The sequence below is a fragment of the Daphnia carinata genome, chromosome 6 (assembly GCF_022539665.2).
Source record: "Daphnia carinata strain CSIRO-1 chromosome 6, CSIRO_AGI_Dcar_HiC_V3, whole genome shotgun sequence".
NCBI lineage: Eukaryota > Metazoa > Arthropoda > Branchiopoda > Diplostraca > Daphniidae > Daphnia > Daphnia carinata.
The window spans coordinates 6,651,346-6,673,865 of record NC_081336.1 but is presented as its reverse complement, the minus strand read 5'-3'; the positions used below and the strand labels follow the sequence as shown (position 1 = coordinate 6,673,865).

Sequence of the window (22,520 nt, the reverse complement as noted above, 5' to 3'; positions counted from 1 at the left end):
AGATGTCGTCTACAACCATGTAAATAAACATAAGAATTTACGCTAATTAAATAACCAGAGATGTTTACCGATTGCGCATTTAAAAAACAATAATTCAAAATTCAAAACTTGTATTTTAGGTGATGACACGATGAGGTTGGATGAGTACGAACAAGAAGCAAATTTATTTTGCACAAAATAAATTTGGTGTTAACGGCCTCAAACAGTTGCAACAAAAATGCCGTCTGTTAGAAAAATATTCTATTGGATTCATTTCCCACGAATCTTTTAAGTTCCAAGTCTACAACAGTGCAGTCATTCGTTACCATTCAAGTTCCAAATTCCCTATCTGTCAAATATCGTGGTTTATATTTTTCTCGTAGTTTTCCCTGGCTTATGTTGGAAAGCGTAGTCTGCTAGATAAATTTTTGTGCAACAATTGCATTGAGTTTTTGAGTATTATTTTATGAGGTTTATGGTTTTCTACGTCTTCAAATTACTAAGATTTTTGCAGTGAATACCATGAACCAAGAAGTGGAATCTCATATTCAAAAGAATTGTCCTTGGACAAAGCTCCCACCAAATGTGAAACAAGTAAGAATGGAGAACACATTCACAGTGGTTGACAGTTAGTGACATTTCTTTCATTGATAGCTGTTAGGTGGATCATATAAAGAATATGATAAATGTGTGGTTACCTATAGTATAAAAAATCAACTACGGTACAAAGGCAATCTTGGTAATGTTATGCTTATTCTTATTTTCATTTTAAAAACCCATCATAAAACATTTGTTTTCTAGTGCGTCATGTAAGAAAAGATGAAGAAAGGTATTATGAAGAATTATTAGAATATAGCCGGGTGCACCTTGTGCTGTACCCATACCATTTGTCAGACGTGATGGTCAGAGGTCTGAGAGTAACTCCATTCCATTATTATGTTTCCATGGTTGAAGCTATAATGTTGCAAGAAAGAAGTTATGATGCTCTCCCCAACTTTACAGCAGCAGATTGTGAGTGCAGTCAATTGAAAAATTAATTATTGACAAAATTCTGTTATTTTTCATTTTCTGGTAGGTTTAAGGCTTCTTGGAATAGGAAGAAACCAATATATTGATTTAATGAATCAGAGTCGTTCTGGGAGAAAGCTATTTCGGAAAAGGAATGCTAAAGAATTTCTACCCACAAAACCTTTACAGAAAATGGTGATAGAACCCTGGTGGATGTAAGTCATTTTTACTATGTCATTTTATTGCAATTTTTAATATTGGTTCTGTAATATTCAAGAGTTCATATAGGTTCCATAACTGAGGAAGACATAAAGGTATATTGGCTACCTTAATATTTTCCTCAACATTTTCATTCATTAGGTGTATAAATGTAGGTTGCAACCGAAGGCGAAAAGTGCTTAATTGATAGCGTTATTGATAATGGACCACGTAAAGTGGGGACTTTGAATTACAATGACTTGCACAATCTTTATGGGTAACTAGGATACAAAAAATGCATTATATAGGTTCTACTAATATTTAAATGCAACAAACAAATATGGTACTTTTTTAGTAAGGGTCTAGTATATCTCGAAGTGCCTATTGATGCCAGTGATCATATCTCGGTCCCACCATTAGAGGGTTTTGTGATGAATCGTGTACTAGGAGACTATTTCGAAACTTTATTGTACAAAATTTTTGTCTCAGTGGATGAGAAAACTAGTGTTGGAGAGGTACTGCCTGTTTCTTGCTTTTTATGTTATCGATTTTATAAAAACCGATTACGTGTAGTTGGCCAATGTTTTACAAATTGGCGTGGATCAAGTGAAAAATGCCGTTTCCGTTTACTGCCGCCTGGGATTTGCCCGCAAGAAAAATGCTGAATTGGAGCCCGGCACGCTTCATCCATCATGGAAAAACGTTATTACCACATCTCCCAACCGAACCTCTTCTATTAGTTCGGTGCCATCTGATGAAGATCCTCTATTGGCTGAGCTCGCTGCTGCCTTGGCAGAGCTTGGTACTCCTTTGCCAACTGAAAAGGAAGGTAACAGGCAAAAAAACTTCCTTTTAAGTTTTAGATTTACTCTTTACTTGCTCAATTTTGTCTTTTTTGTGCAGTTAGTCCCACCGTAGGTTCAGCTGCAGATGAAATTGACAGGGACCTAAGTACGGATCAGAAAAGAATAGCCTTCCTTTTCGACTCGACGCTTACAGCATTTTTGATGATGGGCAACTTGTCGCCAGTACGATTTTGAAAATGTTCAACTTATGTGACACATCACTAATGCTTTTTGACAGGGTCTCAAGAGTCATGCTGTCACAATGTTTGAAGTCGGCAAATTGTCAGATGAATCCCTAGACAGTTTGTTGGTCGAGCTGGATCGAATCTGTACTGACGACAGCGAAGGAGAAGCTCAGCGCTACTTTGAACACGCTTTAACACTGCGATCGACAGTCCAGTTTCTGAGGAAGGCCCGTTCGATTCTGGAGATCGATATTAGTAGTGGGTACACCATTTGGAATGGGGGACTGGATCTTATTCGTGTGGAAAGCTTACAGTCGCTGGACGCTGAGATATATAGCCGATTAATGCACAAAAATTATCATTTACTCGTTGCAATGGCTCCCTTGAGCCTTGAAGTCCGTTCTAGCTCGGTTGACGGCCTTCCTCCGTTCTGGGGTCCACCTTCTCCCGAGTTCACATCGCCGTGGTTTAAGCTCTTCTTGTACCAATTAACCCAACAAGGACCACCTACTTTGTTGTTGGCAAAAGGCACGCGTCTTCGCCGTTTACCAAGCGTTTTCCATCGATTCGACCGGATTCTTCTAACACCGTGGGGTAAATATCAAAAGACGATGGAACAAAATGTGTTATTGTATCATAATTATTGTACAGAAAGAACGGCCAGACCATTTTCACTAACCATGTTTTTGCTCGTTTAGGTCATGATTCTGGGCTCGTTCCAGCCTCTAATGCTTTAGTAGTGTTAAACGAAGCACTTACCCATTCGGCCCTCATGATCCAAGGCTATGGTGGCCAACATCAACTTGAGAAACATCATATTCCCTTCCCTTTTTTGCATGATACGGTGGGGGAATCTCTTCAAGAGGATGTTTGGATGAATCATCCAATCGTTCAACGGGTTCGCCAACAGTTAAACTTGCAGAACAGTTGCGGTTTCATAACCATGGTCAACCTTGGCCTGGAAAAAACACCTGAATTACCCGATCAGACGTGTAGAAGCTCAACATTGTCGTCTTCGCCTATTAATGGCATTAAAAGTAAATCAGTCACGATTTACTCTAATTTCTTCCATTCTGAGTTGCTTTAATTTTTTTTCTAGGCTCCTCGTGTGCTGAAATATTGATTGAAGAACTGGACAGTATGGCACCCGCAGTTCAAGGTCCATCCAATCCGGAGGTTGGCATCACCCAGCCTGAGAAGTGGAACGAGTCCGATTGGACCATTTTAACCGTCGACTTTGGCATTCCGTTATTTGATGCGCAATTAAACCGTGAAGTCTGTGATCGCATTACCAGTCAGAAACTGGGACAAAGAGAAACTCTAGACTCCCTAATGAAAGTGCAAAAGGCGCTGTCCGAAAGTTTGATGGAATTCATTCGGCATAACGTAGACCCTTCTACCGAAGGGAAATTAGTAGCATCGGATACAGTGCTGCCCACGAAAAGTCTTTTCTTCCATGATGGCAAATTAAGTTCATGGGACGGTAATAACTAGACTCATTAAAAATGTTCCAATAGCCCGTTAAAGTGAAACATAAACGATGTGATCCATACATTCCCTGCGTTTGCAAAAACCGTTAAGTGTAATTATCTTAAGGCTCTGGTGTCAACTATCTTACTGTTATTGAATATTACAGGTAAAAGAATTTTTCTCTTGTTAGCCACGAGTTTTAATCCTAATTGTGAATCTTAGAGTCAACAGATCCTCTTTAAGAGAAGGTCGCCAAATAAACGGTTGTTTCATGCCAATTTGCACATTTCCATTAACTGCGTAAAACAATCGTTAGAACACTGTTTACACATAACTGTTGCTGACGCATGATTAACTTTTGCCATTCTAATGTCTGATACATTTACCGCACTCAATTTTCCTTTATTGTTTCTTCAAGCTACAATAGACCACTGGTGCCATCGTTTTTAACAAGTGCTCTGGCTAAACAAGATCGAAAGGAAAACAAACAGCAAATAGCTAAACAGACAACGGTGATTTAGTGAACAACGCAAATCTACCGTTCAAAATATTGAAGCAGAATGGGCGTAAACTTCGACCGAAGAACTTGTACGACTCGATAGTTGCCGATTTTCTCAAGTACACAATGTGATTATTAACAACAATAAAATGGAATTAAAAACTCATATTGAAAACACAGTCATGGATACGATCCAATTTTTTAAATCCAAGTCCTTGCGGGAGTGATTTTGGGTTGATTGCTATACGAAAAAAACGCTACTACGAGACACAGTAGTGTACGAGATGACATTAACAACAAATTGAGAACTGGAAGGAGAAAGATGCTTGAGGAAGCACACACAGTTCTACATTCCAATTACTTGTTTAAGGATAGCCATTTTTTTTTTCAGATTTCCTGATCCTAATCGAGTTTCATTTATCCAGGAATACCTGTTCCTGTGCTCTTTAAAAAATTGAACCTATACTTCCTTGATCCTTGCTTTTAGCTTTCGGATCTTCTACAGGTTCTTCAGGGATTGGCTTCTTATCCATGTAAGATTGTATTAGCTCAGCAACAGCACTATGATTGAATCGCACCGCTTCATCTTTCGGTGTTTGCCCCCATCTTAAAAACAAAACAAAATATTCCCTGTTTTTCCTCTCACTGATTTACTAAATAAATAATATCACAGTACCTGTCGACGGGGTTGGGTGGCACCCCGCAATATTTCAAAAGAAAATCCACACAATCCAGGTGTCCTTCCGCAGCAGCCAAATGCAAAGCCGTACGGTTATCGTAATCGGATTGGGTCATATCCACACCAGAGAGCTTATAACGTCTCATAGCTGTCACATCGCCAGCCGCCGCAGAGAACAACAAGCTTACAATATTGAGACCTTTGGTCTCATATTTGTGTCGGCGAGGATCTTGCTTGTTCACTGCGTGTTTCAAATTGTCGTAACGATGGAAGTTGAACATGCTGACCAGTTCCTAGTGAACAATAATTTAATAAATTGGGTCTCCTCAGTTTCAATACGATTATTGCACGGTGAGCTACAATGGCTGTGAATTTCGCACAATATTCCGACTTACTTTACAAAATTCGATGCCTCGAACTGAATTTCCAGATTGGTCTAGAGGAGGTGACCACAAAGCAATACCCAGCACGTTTGGAATTACGACCAGAAGACCGCCACAAACGCCAGACTTTGCAGGAAGGCCAACCTTACGTGAACATAGGATACATATAATTTTTTCTTTTAATCATTCACAAGAGTTATTCATAGTAACTTACGGTGAATGCAAATTGACCAGAGTAGTCGTACATTCCGCAGGAGTGCTGTAATACACAAAATGAAAATTAAATTTCTCAAATTACAATATGATTTTTTAAAAACTGTATTAAGTACCATAAGGGATAACACGTCTCGCACAGAGTCTGGTTTCAAAACTTGATCTCCGGTGGTGGGGCAGATACCTCCGTTAGCGAGTGTGGCAGCGATGACGGACATGCTTTCGCAATCTACTTCCATGGAGCAGCACTGTTGAACGAAAATAAAACAAGTTAAAAGATTATCATACCTTTATTAAAATCCAAACAAAAATTCACCTGAAAATAAAAATCAAGACACTCGCGAAGGTTGATTTTTTCAGGGAAGCATTTGTTTTCACGCATGTAGAAGGCCAGTGCATAGTTACGGTCTGCATTCTCCCTTTCTGAGAGGAAGACGGCGTTGTTGAAGCTAACGAACTCTCCGCCAGACATCCGCTGTGAAAAAGAGAGAAATGAGAAAAATTAATTTATTTACACTGAAAATGATTTCTTGGGTCCAGCCAAAAATTATCTAATAATACGAAAGCCTGATGCGGAGTTAGAAGCATGCCGTTAGTATATAGGATTGCCATTCACCTATAAAAAAAAAGCCACCCTATGCCTTACGCCTAAATTAAAAACTTAAGACATTACGTGTATAGGGAGGTCACATTGTTCCATCTAAACCTTCACCTCATGCTCGGCAGTGCTATCCAACTCATTTTGTTCGTATGGCAAACATGCAAAATTACCTTCAAGAAATCTTTGACAAATTCAAATTTATCCGACAGTGCCATCTCTCGACGAATTAAAGTCAGCATAAAACTGCTCGTTATCAGTGCTCCCGCGTTTATCAGAGGATTATGTGGCTTATCTATAGAATAGCAACGTTTCGTAAACAGTAATCTACGTTGCAAATGCAAATTATGAAACGAAAGGCAAAAATACACACGCAAGACAACAAAATTGAACGTAAAGAAAAGAACAAAATTAAACTGAAATATCAAATATAGTTGATGACTTACTCCCCGTACTCGATTAATTAGTGAATATAGTGTGTAACGTGTCGCACGATTAAATAGAAGCTAATAAAACGGTGCACAAATAATCATCAACAAACAGTTCATCATGCAAACAAGAGCATCTCATTTGGTGCAATAAAGCGAAACGTGTACATCACGAAAAGTCAACACAGGGAGGACATTCGCTTTGCATAAAATGGGCGGTTGGGCGAACTAACCTTGAAGTAATTCATGACCCAATCGAATTTTTCGGCCAACGACATGTCTACCTCGCTTAGATTAAGCAGGAGACTTAGAACGAGAATAGCTCCTGCGTTTACCATCGGATTGTGTGGTTTTTCTAAGGAATCATAGAAATTCTAAACGTTATGATCTGACTCAGTTGTTTGTTAAGAGATGTACGTTCACAGCAAGTTGAATATATTAGCATCAAATATGACTCCCGAAGCGCGACATTACATTACCTTCTTACAAAAAAAACAAAAAAACAGCAATAGTAGAGCAGAGACGTATACCATTATCGAGCTAGATTATCATAGCTGTAACATTGGTATTGGTTAGTAACGATTTCTCCCATGCGGATACGGTACCGCAACCGGAACATCTTTACGCTAGTTTGACGATATCTAATTTGGTTTGTTGGCTTCGTGATCGAGAACAACGTTGCAACAGTTAACATGAAATTTGAACATTTTTCTTAAAAGAGAGAATGTGCAAATGCGGCAGTTAGGATCACAGTTTTAATGCGCACTGGCCAGTGCCCGTTAATAATTTCCTTTTTAGTTAAGCGTTTAGTTACTGCTTTGCCACCATTTCGTGCTTTTTGGAGGGAATCGTAAGCTTACCTTCGTTATCTCGCATTTTTAGCACTACGATATTTTTCGTATTACCTATAGATAAGTCGTCTCTGACAGGATCCTGGCTGGAGGAAAAAAAAAGGGAAGAGGAGGGAGCAAGAAAAATCAATGTGGAAACAAATAAAACGAATCTCGTGAGCTGCCATGCTCACAAGTCAAAACCCCTAGAGTAAAAGTGCAAGGGTAAATACAGTACGTCAAGTGCTGTTGAATGAAGACGGAGTAAAGGATTAAATCGATTCACTTCAAACCCCGGCTACATCAGTTGAAGTTAGCCGTACAAAATCAAACGAGTGCTGGTGCGAAGCAATTCACTTTTGCATTGAACTGGTCTCTGTGAATGATATGAAAAATGTGCAACTAATCACGTGCAGTATGCCATTTATGGCCGATAATTAATGTGCATAAATTTAGGGACAATTCACAAGATGTACAAGTTACCCATTATGTTTCTGTCGATTGCCTTTAAAACATGCATTGCCTGCCAGATCGTTAAAAAGGCATTACGTCACAAGAATTCCCTCAAGAAAACGACAGACTGGCGCAGTTGTTAAAATTTTACAGAAGTATCTATCGAATGCTTACTGTATCGATCTAGTAGTTTGCGTCATATCTAGAAATATTTCTTAAATGGCGAAAACTGTTCCTACTTTCTGGAATGAGACAAAGATGTCTGAAAAATAACGCACGTTTGTCACCATGGGATATTGTCTTAATTAAACCACTGCAGTTCTACAAACTGCGTTACGGACAAAAAAAACAGTCTTATCACGATGTACCCTAATTGACATAATTTAACTAGATACATCACAATAAAGCAAAAGTTAAAAAAAAAATTATTAAGTGTGTTAAAGACTCACTGTTATGATCGAGGATAAGTTCGTTAAACATTCTGCCACTAGGTTCTTGTCCAACATAACGGTGGACGACCTCCGAGCCCAATTCGTTTAAGGCGATGGCATAGGTGAGCGGTTTACTATTTCGGATATTGAAAAACAGAAGATGAATGAAGTTCACGCACGACGTAACACGTCAGCAAAAATCACATTACTTTCACTCATTTATCTTGCGACTGCGCAGTTTGCAGATTCACACGTACTAAATGACGGTGCGTATTACTACGACAGACTTTTCGAAATGCGAAGTTCTCTTTATGTAAGAAAGTAGACAGGGGCCAAAGAATTGCAAGAGTATGGGTACGAATGTAAAAAAAAATTACATTTTCTTTTTTCGCTTTTCTCTGCCAATGCGTACCACACTAATTTATTTAGCTAGAAAAACGCAAAAAAGGAAAGGGAGTGATTCTTTTTAATAGTTCAAGCTAAAAAAAAGAAGTTGGGGCATGATATTAGACAAAGAAAATGCAAAAGAATAGGAAACGTCCCCTAAAAAGATCCCTGTAGCTACGACTACATCTACGTTTTCCAATAGGAGACAACACCCCGGGGTAGGCAAATGGAACACACAAACAAAAAACTATTCCTATGTCCGTAGGATGAATTTATGGTACCCTGTCCTTTTGTTTGGACGTATACAAAAGTATGCTAACTAGAACGAAAAACTTGTGAAATTGGAACCATAGGTTAAGTAACGCACGTTCTTAACCAATTTTCGAGAACGTCTTTCGGATTTAACGAGTCTTTTTCTGAGTACGCATTTAAAATGGCGATGTTAATTTGGATAGCGTTCGTAATAAACCCAATTCGACTCGTTAAAATGGTTTTGTACTATGCTGAATTCTTTTTTTTTTATGTTTACGTCCTCACATCGCAAAGTCAAGCAAGCTCAAGATTTGGAACAAATGACGTACCTGCACGATTGAATGGTGAAGGGTATTTTGACGTCGCCGATGGAAAACCTCTGGCCGTCTATGGTGCAAAGGCTGACACCCCAATACTAAAGGAAATTGACATTAAAACCCTGAAAATGTTTGAAATATTCTAACACATATTTATCTCCTTACGTTCGGACTCATCCGCTCCAGCTGTGGGATGTACGCGGCTACCTGAAAAATGAATACAAGAAATGCGTTTCACGATATTGGCTCTTACAAAGGATCTTCTTTGCAATACGACGTACCTTTCCAGTGTCAATTTCTTTACAAGTGTAGTAAAACTTTTCTATTTTATCCGTGAACTCTTCAAACTCTGGAATGACGAATTGACGACGGAAAGCTCGAGACACCAGAACGATATTTTCATTGATGGATCTAATGGAATAAAATAAACAAACAAAAATTGAAATTCCATAAAGTGCGGAAGTACAATAAAACAAAACAATTACGCTTTGAATTGGTCGCGGTTGAGCTTCAGATTTTCAAGATTGCCAGGACCTTCTCTGCCCAAGTCTTGCTGAATCTTTTGAAGATTTTGCATCAGCTCGCTTAGTCGAGGATCCGTGTTTCGCAGCCCAGTCGACCATAATGCCTATCACATGCCAGACAAGGAGACCAGACAAAAAAAAACAAATGAAAAGTGATCGAAAGCTTCCCTAACGTGAAAAACATTTTGGCAACGAATACCATCAGACTCACAAAAGAACAGGGACGTGGTCGATATGTGTAATGTGCGTACCATTCGACCTATTTGCACAAACAATAAAGCGCAAACTCATGAAGAAAGATCTTACCGAAAGGAAATCCCCGACGACTAAATGATCGGCGTCGTTATGTTTAAAGATGTCGTAAAGCAGATCCTCGACGCTAATGGAAGAATCTTTTTCCCTGCACAAAAATAAATGAAACAAAGTATTTAGTTATCAACACTTAAAAAATAGGAGAACCACATCTTATTCAGAATATAGTCCTTAAAAACGAACTAGTTTAAAAAAAAAAAAGGCTTCGGCCAGATATCTGAACAGTGTAAGAAATCACGTGGGATCAGTCAGAGAAATCGTGGGTGGTGAACCCAGCGGGGCGCAAAAAAGCGGATCTACAAAATAGATGATAAAAAACGGAGACGTCGGATGCGATCAATACGTGCCGAAGGAAATACCGTTGACACAGCTATACTAGACAACGAAATGCAAGATCCTTCTACAAACAAATGCGAACCAGCACTGGGCGATTCTCGTTAAACATGAATTACACTAAAAGAATCTACCCATAATCGAGGAAGCTCATGTTGTACCACGAAGAATTTTGTCGATTGAGTGGCTTCTTTTCATTTTTCACTTTTTCTTTGTCAGCCATTTTGACTATTTGAGATCTACGGAGATGGCAAGAACGGTAGGACAAGTCGTACGATAAGTTGACGCCAAACTGGAACAACCATCGATGGTCGGAGGGGGCTACAATGGAGCATTTATGTCAGTCATGCGCATTCAGCGTTTGATCTGGGGAGCACACGCGTGATAGTCACCGTCTTATACTTTCCCCCCTATAAGCAAGTGCACACACATTGCCTGTGATGCGTTTAGATGATAATTCTACGTCAGCACACTGGGATGAATTAGCTCTACGCCATTGTCATATTGGTCTTGATGATGTTCCTTTATCAGGATTTCTCTTATCTTCTTTTAAGGTTAAGCTGTCTTACTATGACCCAATTTTACCCATTTCTTTGCAATGTGAAATAAATGATACGAAGACCTATTAAGCTGTACCTAGCGACGCGTTTACACGGCAACGAGTGGTGATGAGCTTTAACTGTTTTGTTTGCTTATTTCATAAAAACGTAAAACTCCCCTTTCGATTATGGTAATGAAGTTTTGAATTCAACACGATGAATTTGAAGTTGAATGCAGCCTTTAGTTTACTAATTAACGTGCTTTTTCAAAAAGAGCTTAATTGCAATAAGGTCATCTGACAACTCAAACAAAAGATTGATTAAAATAAATGTTATCATTAGATATGAAAGAAGAATGTGATAAATACAAATGCTGTGAGATAGCAAGCCGTCCTTGTATGGGCGGGAGGCAGTATCACGACAAGAATCTAGATTATCTCATTTCTCTTTTTTTTTACACGGACCTTGCTTGAATACTAACAAGGAAAACTTGATTATTCGTTTTTTGACCCCCATCTATGGCGTAGACAATCACCAAATACTAATGAATTATTCTGTTGACCCGACTAGCGAAGCCCAATTGATTTTCCCATTTTTTATTCAAGGCACTAAATCTGTTGACGTAAGCTCTAAAACTCAACTGAAGTATGGGAAACTGGTCCTTTTTGTTACGAAATCGAGAAAATAAGACAAGCAGCTTAGGTTTACATACCCGGTCGAGGTGGATCCGAATTCTTCGACGGGACTGAAGATGCCAGCTTTGGTTTTATGGAGTGCCTGCAAATAACCATATTTATTAGGAATACAATTAACCAAAAGGAAGTGAAAATATAATTTAACAATTGCACTATAAAAACGTATGAATAAGTGCAAGTCACAGAAGATTCTAGACCAAAAAAGTGTTACAAAAAGCACTCAAAACCAAGATCCAGTTAATAATTGCATGACGAAAATGTGAAGTCTGTGGCGTTACAAAACGTCTCTGGAATTTTCGTAAGCCATTTTGGATTATTCTGTACAGTCCACTCGTCCCACCATGTTTCGATCAAACTTAGCATTTTCTTTTTCAAATCTTTCTTGGCTACAATGTCAAAGTTAGAAACACTCATAAAGATGCAAATGAATCGAGAGAGCAAGGCCAACAATCCGTTGGAAATATGTGCATGATATTTGTCATGTGAAAAGGTGTTGCTAAACAGGTAGAGCTGATTGCATCAGATGACTTACACGAGAATCATTGACATAATCGGAAAACAGAAAACAAGATTAAGTCGGAAATCATAAAAAATTTTTTTGAGAAACACTCATCGACCATTTTCTAATCACTACGGGTTTCTACCTTGCAAACGTTTAGTTTTTCTGACGGAAGATGACGCAACTATGGTTACACCACCATCGCCATACGTTTACTCACATGCTATAAGTTTATGCCGGCATTAGGACCAATTAGAAATTAGGAGAGCTGAGGCAGTAAATGTTTTGTGCTCGTTGAGCACATGATAGTTACCGAAGCAGTGTGCAACACTTGTTGTCTGACGTAGTTCGGCTGTTGACGATTATCCCGTGACGAAGGCGAATACCATTTCTTTTGAACCAAAAAACAGCACGTGACGCGATCGGCGTTATTATTCACCAAAGAAAGGATTGAACGAACACGAAGAAACCCTAGGCCGGAAGACATAGCAATTTGCTCTTGCAATCCGTGTATGTATTTGCTTCTGTCACTAATCAGGCGAAAGAACTGCAGGCCAGGACAATCGACGATACACAAAAGAAGAACGAATCGATGACAAATCACCAAGGCAACGACCGGTGCACCTCAATCCAAACACCAGATGCCAAATTGAAGCAAAAAAAAATTCACAGAAACTCGAAAGACTGTTGAGCTATAAATTTCGATTCTATAGTACACAGTAGTATAATAATGAATGAACTGGTGACTACGTCGTGAAACAACAGAATAGCCAACTGGACGGTAACGAAGGGAGTCTGGCTCTGACGAGGTGGCGATCCAACGGGATTCGAGGGAGACGACTGAAAAGTTTATTTTAAAACCGAGGGCTCTTTCGTTTCTCTTCCCTGCTCTCGGCCGGCATGACTTTTTTTGTATTGAAAAAGGGTGGCCTGGTCGCGATCACGTGACACAACGACCTGACGTCACACGAACTATGCCGACAACGTGATGTTTTCTATTCTCAGCAGCTGACCTTGAATTCTTGCTTCCTTCCTCCCGTGATCTTTCCTCACAGTTGGCTATTGTTTATAACTAATGCTACTGTGGTCAGAAAGATGAATCAGCATCGCACCGGCCATTCACCAGCTCTGTGCTGTTCAAACCACTTCCGTTCGAATTTCTCTGCTTCACAACCTTATCCTTTGGTTACATTTTTCTGGTTTTTTAAAAATTATTTTCAAGAGTGTCGTTACCCATCCTTTATTGCAACGGGACTTGTCTTAAGAAAATATATCAACATTCCGTTTCCTGGCTATGTTTCATGTGAGATGATTGCATCACCCATGTTTAACCGATGTCAGGAAGGAAATTCGGTAGACTAATACCAAGATAAACGTTCATTTGACACCACCGAACAGGATTGCTCTGCTTTCTTATCGTAGTGCCAATTGGAGTCGGGTGTTTGACTCTGCTAACGTGCTAAGTTGCATGTTTCAATTTCTTTTTGAATAATTCATGCATTCTACAATTTTTTTTGGCTCCTAAACGAGGATAATGGGTGTAATGATTTACAAAATGCGGGATCGTTTAACGCGATCACGCGTGAACGAATCATTTTCTGAAACACTCGCTAGATACCAGCACTATGCACAGTAACTGATAAACCAAATTTTCAATCTTTTTTTATTTATTGATATTTTTTTTCGTTACAACTAGATGATGAGTGTTAAAGCTATAAGTTCATTATTGGTTACCATATTGCTGGAAATATGACAGATTAATTAAATGTATCAGACTTGACGAAATGCATTTGGCCGGCTTAATGAATAAATATGGACCTCATACATTATACGATCTAGCCATTTAAAATTTATGAAAGAAAATTTATGAGGCCAACTACTAGATACTTGTGAGTGGCACTCTTTGCAAGGTTATGTCCTTCAAGTAGATGGTGAAGATCATTACAGAGCTTGAGCATGACGACATAAGAAACGATTCATTTCATAGCGATAAATTATTTTCTTGAGGTTGATGAAGAGGGGGTTCACAAAAAAGGAAGTTTCATAATGTTCCAGCTAAGCAATATTCATGACCAAAGCACCGTGTCGGAATCCTTTTTTTTTTACCTCGCTTTCCATTAGACTTTAAATTGCTTCCAATAAAAGCTGTTCAATTTCGTCCAAAGAAGCACATTGGTGGAACAGTTCTTGCAAAACTTCAGATGGATATACGTCTCGCCTATTCGGGTTTGTCACGTGCACCAAAAGCCATTTGAAGATGGATGACTTCTTCGTCTATAGATACTCATGAGGCCGTGCTACCAGCCGCCCAATAATCAATCCAATCCATTAACGAGTTCGTGAGAAATTTTCTTTCGTACCGTTTCGCAGACATTTACTGTGGTGTTACGTATAAATTACGATATTAATAAACCGCTGTTTTGATCGATATTGTCTCTGAGGTTATCCACCGTCATCGTAAAACACCCCAAATATCTGACATTTTCGCATGATGGCTTTAAATCGTCGTGCGCACGGCAATGGAATGCGATCATCCACCGCAAACGGAAGAGGAAAACAAGACTCGCCTATTTAATCGATTATCGATCTCACGTAAGACGTGGCTTTGCTGTGATTAAGTGGGTGACCTAAAGCGCCCCCTTTGCGCTCTACACTAAAAGTCCATCTCTGTCTCTCCCCTTTTTTTTTATTATGTCTATATGCACACACAGTACAATAAAAAATCCAACCTCATCTCTAAGTGTCAACCATTTTCTTTATCAACGAAGAGGCACTCTTTTTTCCTACTCACGAAAACGCCCAATACATTTCATCTCTGTTTATATTTATACTACAGTGCACCGTGGATCATGCTAGAATGATATATTCAGACATCATGAAGAAAAAGCATTGCCCTTTCACAGCGTACTACTTCTATAACGCAACGCTGTTTTGCTATATAGCATTGTCCTTGGTCCCGGGTGTGGGCACCGAATAAAACAGAAGTAATGAAAAAAATAGAGAGCACAAAAATAAAAGAAATAAAACAAAACAGAGTAGCAAACTATAACATAGATGTATATACAGAATCTGGCCAGTTGCTATAGTCATTGTTGGCGCTCTCGGTACCGAACGCATAGCCCGGAAGGAAGCAGCACAGAGACACAGCTATGTAGATACGACATCTATGCATCACCGCTATATACAACTGCGGCGAAGAGACAAGACAAGTCAGAAAAAGCAATATTTTGTGTTTTCTCGTTGCGCCGAGGAGTCTCGCTAGAGTTGTTATACTTATGAATGCCGCCGCCTTTTTTTATGGAACCGGGTTATACCGTTACTATATATGATGCCGTTACTATATATGATGCACGGAGCAGAATAAGTATCGATTAGGCCAATCGTTCATCATTTTTGACGAATTGTGTACCAACTGAACAACAAAAAAAAAGTCTCGTTCTTTGCGGCGATATTTAAAAATAACTTGTTAATTTATTCGACTTACAACTAGGTCTCGTCTTTGTTGCTGACTTGGTAATACCCAACGATAAATTTCGAAAACTTCATTCAATAAAGGAAACAAGCAAAAAAATACTGGAAATGCAGACAACAGTTGATGGAGGTAAAATTGATTTGTCTGGTGCGCTATAACAAAAGTGTGATCTATAGTGTCGGGCGGTGTCAATTCCAGGAATAGAAGTGACCGTCTTTACAATGGATGTTGGTGAATCGCCCAGCTGTCGTCATAACGAATGTCTCTTTCGCTCTTGCACGTTAACCAGCAACCAGATAGAAAAAATGTAATGGTTCCATTTTGAAGAGCCATCTGTTTGATCTGTTATGTATGTGCTGTAACTTCTTTCATTGTTGTCACGAAGCTGCAATCACAAACATTGCCATCGATGGAGCTATATACGTATCCCAAATGGGTTTTCTTGGACAAAGCGATCTAGTCTACTCTAAAATGCACTGTCTATTAAATACATGTCGTATGAAAGTGAATCGAATCCAATGGTGCATCCTGATGTGGCTACCGGACATTTGTCCTTGGTAGAATTTCCTCCTTTTTTTTTTTTTAAAGCAAAGAAATCCTCGTGTCTGATTTTGACACAAGACACTTTCAACTGCAAAGGAAAACTTTTTCCAAACAACCGCTTAGTAGTTCGTAAGAAAACCTTTACAGACGATTCACGTGCTGTGTAGCTTATGCTGTCTGAACTGATTTGGCTTCCGCGAAGTAAAGTATCTAAAAATGCTGATATTTAATTATTTTGGACGCATTCGGGCAAAGCAATTTTCAGGATTATAAACATTCTCTGGACATTGAAATGCTCAATTTTACGTTTAGTCTACTTTGGTTGAAATGAAGAAGAGAAAAAAGGAAATGCTGTTTGAATTCAATGAAAAACGTTCATTTAAACCGGAGTTCCTCGTTATGTGTTGAGGACTCGATCATTTTGCTGAAACTTGTTGGATCAATTTTCGAGTTGGAAACATATTTTGATGTCAGATTAAGAATGGTGTCATGGAGTAAAATTAAGACGCATCACTTGTAAAGTCTTGTTGCACGTTTCCATTTGCTTTCGTAGGCAATGGTCTTTCTCGGTAGCAAAATGAAATTACGCCTTTGCCGTCCTTTCTGTTCCACCAACCGGGTGCGAACAATTGAAGGGTATTATCAAAGGCACGACGTGTGTCACCTTTGGTACACTGGCAAATCGTATAGTCTAATAGACCGACTTAGGTAGCCTAATATCCCTGCTGCATAAACGCTAACAAAGTACACTCACTGCTTGAACTAGCTTTTCATTCCGCAATGTACTGCGTTCAACCGATGAAATCTAATGCGATTATTACTGCAATCCTTAAGTCTCACACACACAGCTATACAGGCGGACAGTTCCACGAAATTGCGAAAGGAAGTTTACTTTCAGGGCTTTAAGAAAAATGTGTTTAGCGATTTGCTATTTTTCAGCACGTATAGCTACATATACGTATAAATGCACAAATTTAATCACGAGATCTATGAAAAACTCTTGACGCAAAGAGAGTCGTATATATAGACTTGTGGGATGTCTAAAGTTGGGGCTCTTAACGTGTGGTGTATAAGGCGGAACGAGCGGAATTGTCAAAAGTGATGCGGCCGGCAATAAGCCGAAGTGCGGCTCTTCGGTGGTTTCGCATCGTAACGTAGCCACACGATTTATGAGCGTACATGACAATCCGCCAAAATAGGCACCTCAATCAAATAAAAACCGGATTTTTCATAAAAACAAACAAAGCCTTGATTTTTATCTTATTCCTTCGTCTTATTTTTTTTTTTAATCTTTTTCCCTTTTTTTCCCCTTGGCATTCTCCGTAAGTAATAAACGCAAGAATAGAAATCATTCAATTGGCTCGGATACAGCGTTTGTTTTTAAACAGCACAATATACCCCGCGAGAATCAGCCGGTAGTTGCAAGCAAATAAATCAAGTACATCTATCTAACCAATTACTTTGCTAGACGGAAAGTTTTTCCTCGTCCCCTCCCCCCTATTATCGATCAATAGCTTTAGGCTTTCTATTGCCATCCTACGGATTGAGCTATAGCATTGCCCGTAGCCCTTTGGCCATTCACCACAAAACAGCGTGAAACTCATCGATGACCATTTCGATTAACCTTTAGCCCGCGCGTTTGAGTAGGCTAAATCTAAAGGGTACATTAACAACCCCTACGACACCAGCCCTTCCCCAACTGTTTGTTACTCTGTTGAATAAGAAGCGTGTCACTGGATTAAAGAGGCTCACACCCCTCGTTAGCATAACCTGTCTTAGAAAATGGGACGTATATCTGCAGCCATACAGATTTGCTTATGCAGAATGGATGTTGCTCATTCAAAGCAAAGGCACTGCTGTACTATACCAAAACTCCGCTGGTATAATGATATATAGTCTATCACATTAAAGTGTAACAAAGCCGGACTATGCACATTGTTGATGGTAGGCTATAATACAAAATAGAGTACTGCACAGTGTCCAATCGTCAGATGGACGGGAAATTGGATTGGCGATTTCGAGTCTTAACAATCGACGCCTATTGCAGCTATACGTTCCTATTCAATGAGAAGTTCAGGAAATCCACCGAGATTGAATTGGGTTTCGATCGACCGTGATGCGCGTGCGTGACGCACCTTTCACCATTCGCTTCCGTTTGCGGCTCGCCTATATATCGCCGTGCACGTCTTCGATATAATCCTACTTAGAGTCTCCGGTGTCACTAAAAAAGAACTAAACATACAGTCTCCTAGTTCCATTGAAGATTTCATTTTCTCAACGTCCTCTCCGGGAGGACTAATAGCTTTCGTACAGCAGTGACGACAACGTAACGATTTGCATTCAAAGAACATCGTTTGTCTTTCCTTTCGCAATTTTATTTGAAAAAAAAAAGGGAATTCATAACCATGTAACAAATCAAAAGTATTCAAAGTAGTCTCATTGAAGTTTAGACCCAAGAAAGGAAAGTGTGATTTCAAACTCTGCAGCTAATAATAATCAACGGGGTTGTTGATTCGCTTCAGTGGTAATGGCGATTGGAGCGTCATCATTTGAATTTGGCGGTCGGTACCACTCGTGCAGCGCTTTGTTCCTCTGCTTTTGGATATTTACAGCCGGCAAGTTAACATACCTGATTTCACATATTATTTTCCTTTTTTTTTTTTTTTTTTTCTTTTCTTACTTCCGCTATTTAATTCCGCTGTTGCTTGTACACAGTCAGTTGATTCGATTAGGAAGTATGGTGGAATAACTGATCCGTTCTTTGTGATCTAACTCACGCAGCACTTCTAATTAATCCTTGTCATCAGAAAAGACTTAGAAAAGAGAGAATGAGAAAATACTAGAAAGGGAAACGAGAGAAAGGGGGGAAAAGAGAGGGCTCTAGAGGAAGAAATAGCGAAGCTTTACGCTAATCACTCAGCCATCGGATTTGATATGTACAAAAGAGCGACCATCACTGGCACTGCTTCCCGTTTGGAGAGACGGAAGTTGGTTCCGACTGAATGCTCATCGACAAGAAAATAAAAAAAATTTCTCAGTGTTGTCACCCTGCGCTGGACGCCGGATCTCATTACGCGCACGACATGCAGCATTGATATCAGACTTAAGCTGCTGTCGTACACAACCCTCGTTCTTTTTGTGTGTGTGTTTATACAATAGGTTAATATTCAATGCAGATATGCATAAGTGATGGTTTTGTCAATGACACTTCATGTAATACCATATTCGACAAGTTTATACTGACCACCATCCGCGTTACGCGATTTACCAAAACAATAAGTTTATTTTGCACGACTTCGTTCAATCATAGGATTCTATACCAATGATGAAGTCGTGCGTGAAAGCCGCCAGTGCGAATGATGGATTGTCTTTTTTTTGCGACAAGTTGAAACCTATACTTCTATTCAACGGATTCCCTTTGTTCAGGTCCAGCTTGCGGGACGTTGCACATTCAGCAAATAGACGTGCCGGTTCAGGTCATGACTGGTTCGAATGTGGTTCTTCGTTGTCTCTTTACCGACACGGATTCCAGCTCAACAATCGCCAACAGTAATTATAGAGAAGCTCTAACCGATTACGATCATATTGCGGGTGGTCCGCTCTATTCGCTAAAGGTTAGCATTTTTCTAGAGACAAACGTTGTTGGTTCGTTCACGTTATAAAACAATTGTCTATTTTCGAAGTGGTACAAAGGCTCGCACGAGTTCTACAGGCACCTTCCAAGGGAGAATCCACCAACAAAAGTGTTCCATTGGTCTCAGTTTAACATAGAGGTATGTGGTTCATGTTGTCCTTATTTAATGGTAGCGAACATTCAGCCGCGATTCATTGGAACTTAACGTTTGAAATTCTTGTACGATGATTCTATACAGAAGACCCGTTAACGAATCTCATGTTTTCCCATGTTTGATGGCACATCTGCATAGGTGTTCCTAGGCTTCGCGGTTAGCAAAGAATATGTTAAGAAATATGATGGGGAAAAGATCTCAACACCCCTAGTTTCTGACTCAGTAGGAGGCTGATGAGTTCGGTTCACGTACTATATGTTTGATAGCACGACAAACGTAATGACAGCGTACGTAAAATATCGCTCCCACATAAATCAAAACTTTTTTTTTTTTGGGGAGGGGGCATGTGGATGAACGATCGTTAATTCTGGTCTACAAAGTTGACGGTTCAGTGCGTCGGAACCCGTCGGAAACAGACCGTTTTCTTATTTATTCATACCCATTCGCTTGCGATTGCATTCGTATTCGCGCAGCATTGACTGACGCAGACAAATTATTGATATTCAAACGAATTTCTGTTCCTTCATGTAATTCGATCATCAAGTAAAATGCTGAACGAATATACGAACTTCAAAACTGAATCACGCAGACAAATTCACTTAATTACGTGTATGACGTCATTCATTTGTAGCCTTTTCAAATGCCTTTTCGTTTCTGTGGACGTTCCAAAACATACGTCTTCCTGAACGAACAAAAAGCCATGAAACCTGATCGTAGATTGCAAAGCGTTGGAATAAGCGTAATCATTACCCAACAAAGACACCGAGTTGACTGGCTAGCATTCCCAATGCAAAGACAAGGATCGCAGATGAGAAAGATTGGCTCTTCTTGTCTTACATTCCGTGTCAGACAGTATACGCAATCAACTTGTCATGGTGACATACTCTCAGTTAATCATCCCAACTAGAATTGCATGCGAAAATTCATTAGTGGTCATGGCAACCTGAAGACCAACATGCTGATTTCTTGTCTTTGTCGAAATTGATTTCTCTCTTTTTGTTCCTTGAAACATCGACGTAATTCTAGACAGATGCGTTGGAGCCGGGTAAAGTCATTTTGCGTGGCGTCACTCCCGAAGCCGAAGGATCGTACAAATGCGAAGTGTCAGCGGAGGGTACATTTCACACTGATGTTGCCGAAGCTAATCTGACCGTCATTGGTAAACATTTCCAACTAGACTTTTTCTAACAACTCTGGTAGGCTCGAAAATTCAATGTCTCTTCGTTAATTTTATTCCTTCCATTTGCAGACGTTGAAAATGAAGCTATAACGCTGACACCAGATTTGCCATTAGAGGAAGCCAGGGTTGGTGATCGAAGAAAGTGGAATTGTACTTTTGGCAGAAGTCGACCGAGAGCTCACATCGCATGGTTCATCAATGGCGAGCCGGTATAGCCTTCACAATGGTAAAAAGAAATAGTAATTATATGTGGATATGTGTGTGTACAGGTTTCGCCGAACTCTCGTTACCTAATCAGCAGCAAAAGTGTGGAAAGTGAAGCCTGGACGACGAATCCAAAGAGCGGAACGACAAAACGTTTGGAATGGGTCAATTCAGTTCTTGAATTAACTCTTTCCGAACGCCATTTCAAAAATCAGGTAGAAAAAAGCGGCCAAAACAATCACAACAGCATAAGAGAGTTTGCATTTTTTTCAGTGGCTTCGAGTATCTTGCGTGGTACAAATTGGCAGTGGATACAGAAAGACGAAGGAAATTTACGTCCGGGAAGAGCAAAAAGGGTCGGCTGGTCGCCAGTCCAACCGCAATCCGTCACCTGTCGTCGGGGCCAATGGCAGCCGGACTGGAAGTAATAGAGAAGACGAATTCCATCCATCCATGTCTAAAATCGCTGGTATGAACAGCCATATCTTTTTGTTTCTTGTTTTGATTTTGAAGGATCTCATAAATTTATGCTAGGATCAAAGAAAGCCAATTCAGATGAATCGGGTTCCCACGTTATAACTGGCTCGTCATTACTCAGCTCGCTGATTTCTACGCTCACTTTGTTCTACGCAGTTCATATCGCTAATTATCTTTGAGGAGGTAATGGCGCAACACTGAGAGGAAGTCTACAGGGGCCCAGAAAACAAATAAGAAAATTTCAATTCAAATTTCATCGTCCATTTGTTACTTGGCTCCAAACTGTGGTATATAAACTCTTTGAAAAATTGTATACATCTTTGTAATCACTACGCCAACAGTCATTAGATTAGCTTCACATTTGTTTTTACTCGATTTTTGTGCTGTAAAGATCTAATCTAAATTATGCGGATATCGTAAGAATTAAACAACAGCAGCTATGTAAGAAATGCAACTAAATGAAAATTTAAACATAAAATTGAGACATACAAAAGTTGAAAAATAAATTAATAATTTCTGAAAAGAAAGGGAGATTGATTATTCCTGTAGAAAGTAAAAGCATATTGCACTGAATAACCAGGTGTGTATTATTCATCTATCATTATTATAAAGCTCGTTCACTGCTACGACGAGGTATGTGCTCAAGCAACCTAATTCTATTGATTGTATGGTATAACTTGTGGTTATTCACTCCCATCACTATTACGGAATTTGGGACATGACATTTAATAGACCCCGTTTCTTACGTGTACTGCAAGACGCCCGTAATTGGACAACGATTGTTGTATCCATCTCCGTA

General features: G+C 39.5%; 3 protein-coding genes across 5 annotated transcripts; 2 read left to right on the top strand and 1 right to left on the bottom strand.

Moving 5' to 3' along the window:
- Nucleotides 1-381: 381 nt before the first annotated feature.
- Nucleotides 382-3,963, top strand: LOC130702351 (protein FAM91A1-like). Its single transcript, XM_057524026.2, has 12 exons — nt 382-573; nt 634-718; nt 781-990; nt 1,055-1,202; nt 1,265-1,301; nt 1,362-1,462; nt 1,541-1,700; nt 1,759-2,014; nt 2,089-2,213; nt 2,269-2,809; nt 2,914-3,252; nt 3,315-3,963. Exons 1-12 carry the CDS (start codon nt 502-504, stop codon nt 3,707-3,709), a joined length of 2,469 nt encoding a protein of 822 aa, XP_057380009.1. The 5' UTR covers nt 382-501; the 3' UTR covers nt 3,710-3,963.
- A 103-nt stretch (nt 3,964-4,066) lies between these two features.
- LOC130702355 (glutaminase kidney isoform, mitochondrial-like) lies at nt 4,067-12,891 on the bottom strand. 3 transcript variants are annotated; one of them, XM_057524033.2, is made up of 15 exons: nt 12,371-12,891; nt 11,576-11,640; nt 9,986-10,079; nt 9,641-9,783; nt 9,437-9,566; nt 9,321-9,362; nt 9,168-9,253; nt 8,218-8,333; nt 6,231-6,352; nt 5,776-5,934; nt 5,576-5,707; nt 5,461-5,505; nt 5,259-5,390; nt 4,861-5,156; nt 4,067-4,790 (listed from the first exon to the last, which is right to left on the bottom strand). In XM_057524033.2, the coding sequence occupies exons 1-15, from the start codon at nt 12,542-12,544 to the stop codon at nt 4,631-4,633; spliced, it is 1,896 nt and encodes a 631-aa protein (XP_057380016.1). In that variant the 5' UTR covers nt 12,545-12,891; the 3' UTR covers nt 4,067-4,630. The 3 variants fall into 3 exon arrangements, with proteins under 3 accessions (XP_057380016.1, XP_057380015.1, XP_057380017.1); XM_057524032.2 differs by lacking the exon at nt 6,231-6,352 and adding an exon at nt 6,719-6,840 and having other exon boundaries at nt 12,371-12,888; XM_057524034.2 differs by lacking the exons at nt 6,231-6,352; nt 11,576-11,640; nt 12,371-12,891 and adding exons at nt 6,719-6,840; nt 10,459-10,625.
- Nucleotides 12,892-13,003: 112 nt separating this feature from the next.
- On the top strand, nt 13,004-22,165 carry LOC130702373 (uncharacterized). Its single transcript, XM_057524056.2, has 8 exons — nt 13,004-13,242; nt 19,499-19,686; nt 19,756-19,845; nt 20,887-21,019; nt 21,110-21,249; nt 21,310-21,459; nt 21,518-21,713; nt 21,779-22,165. The coding sequence occupies exons 2-8, from the start codon at nt 19,552-19,554 to the stop codon at nt 21,898-21,900; spliced, it is 966 nt and encodes a 321-aa protein (XP_057380039.1). The 5' UTR covers nt 13,004-13,242; nt 19,499-19,551; the 3' UTR covers nt 21,901-22,165.
- Nucleotides 22,166-22,520: the final 355 nt, after the last annotated feature.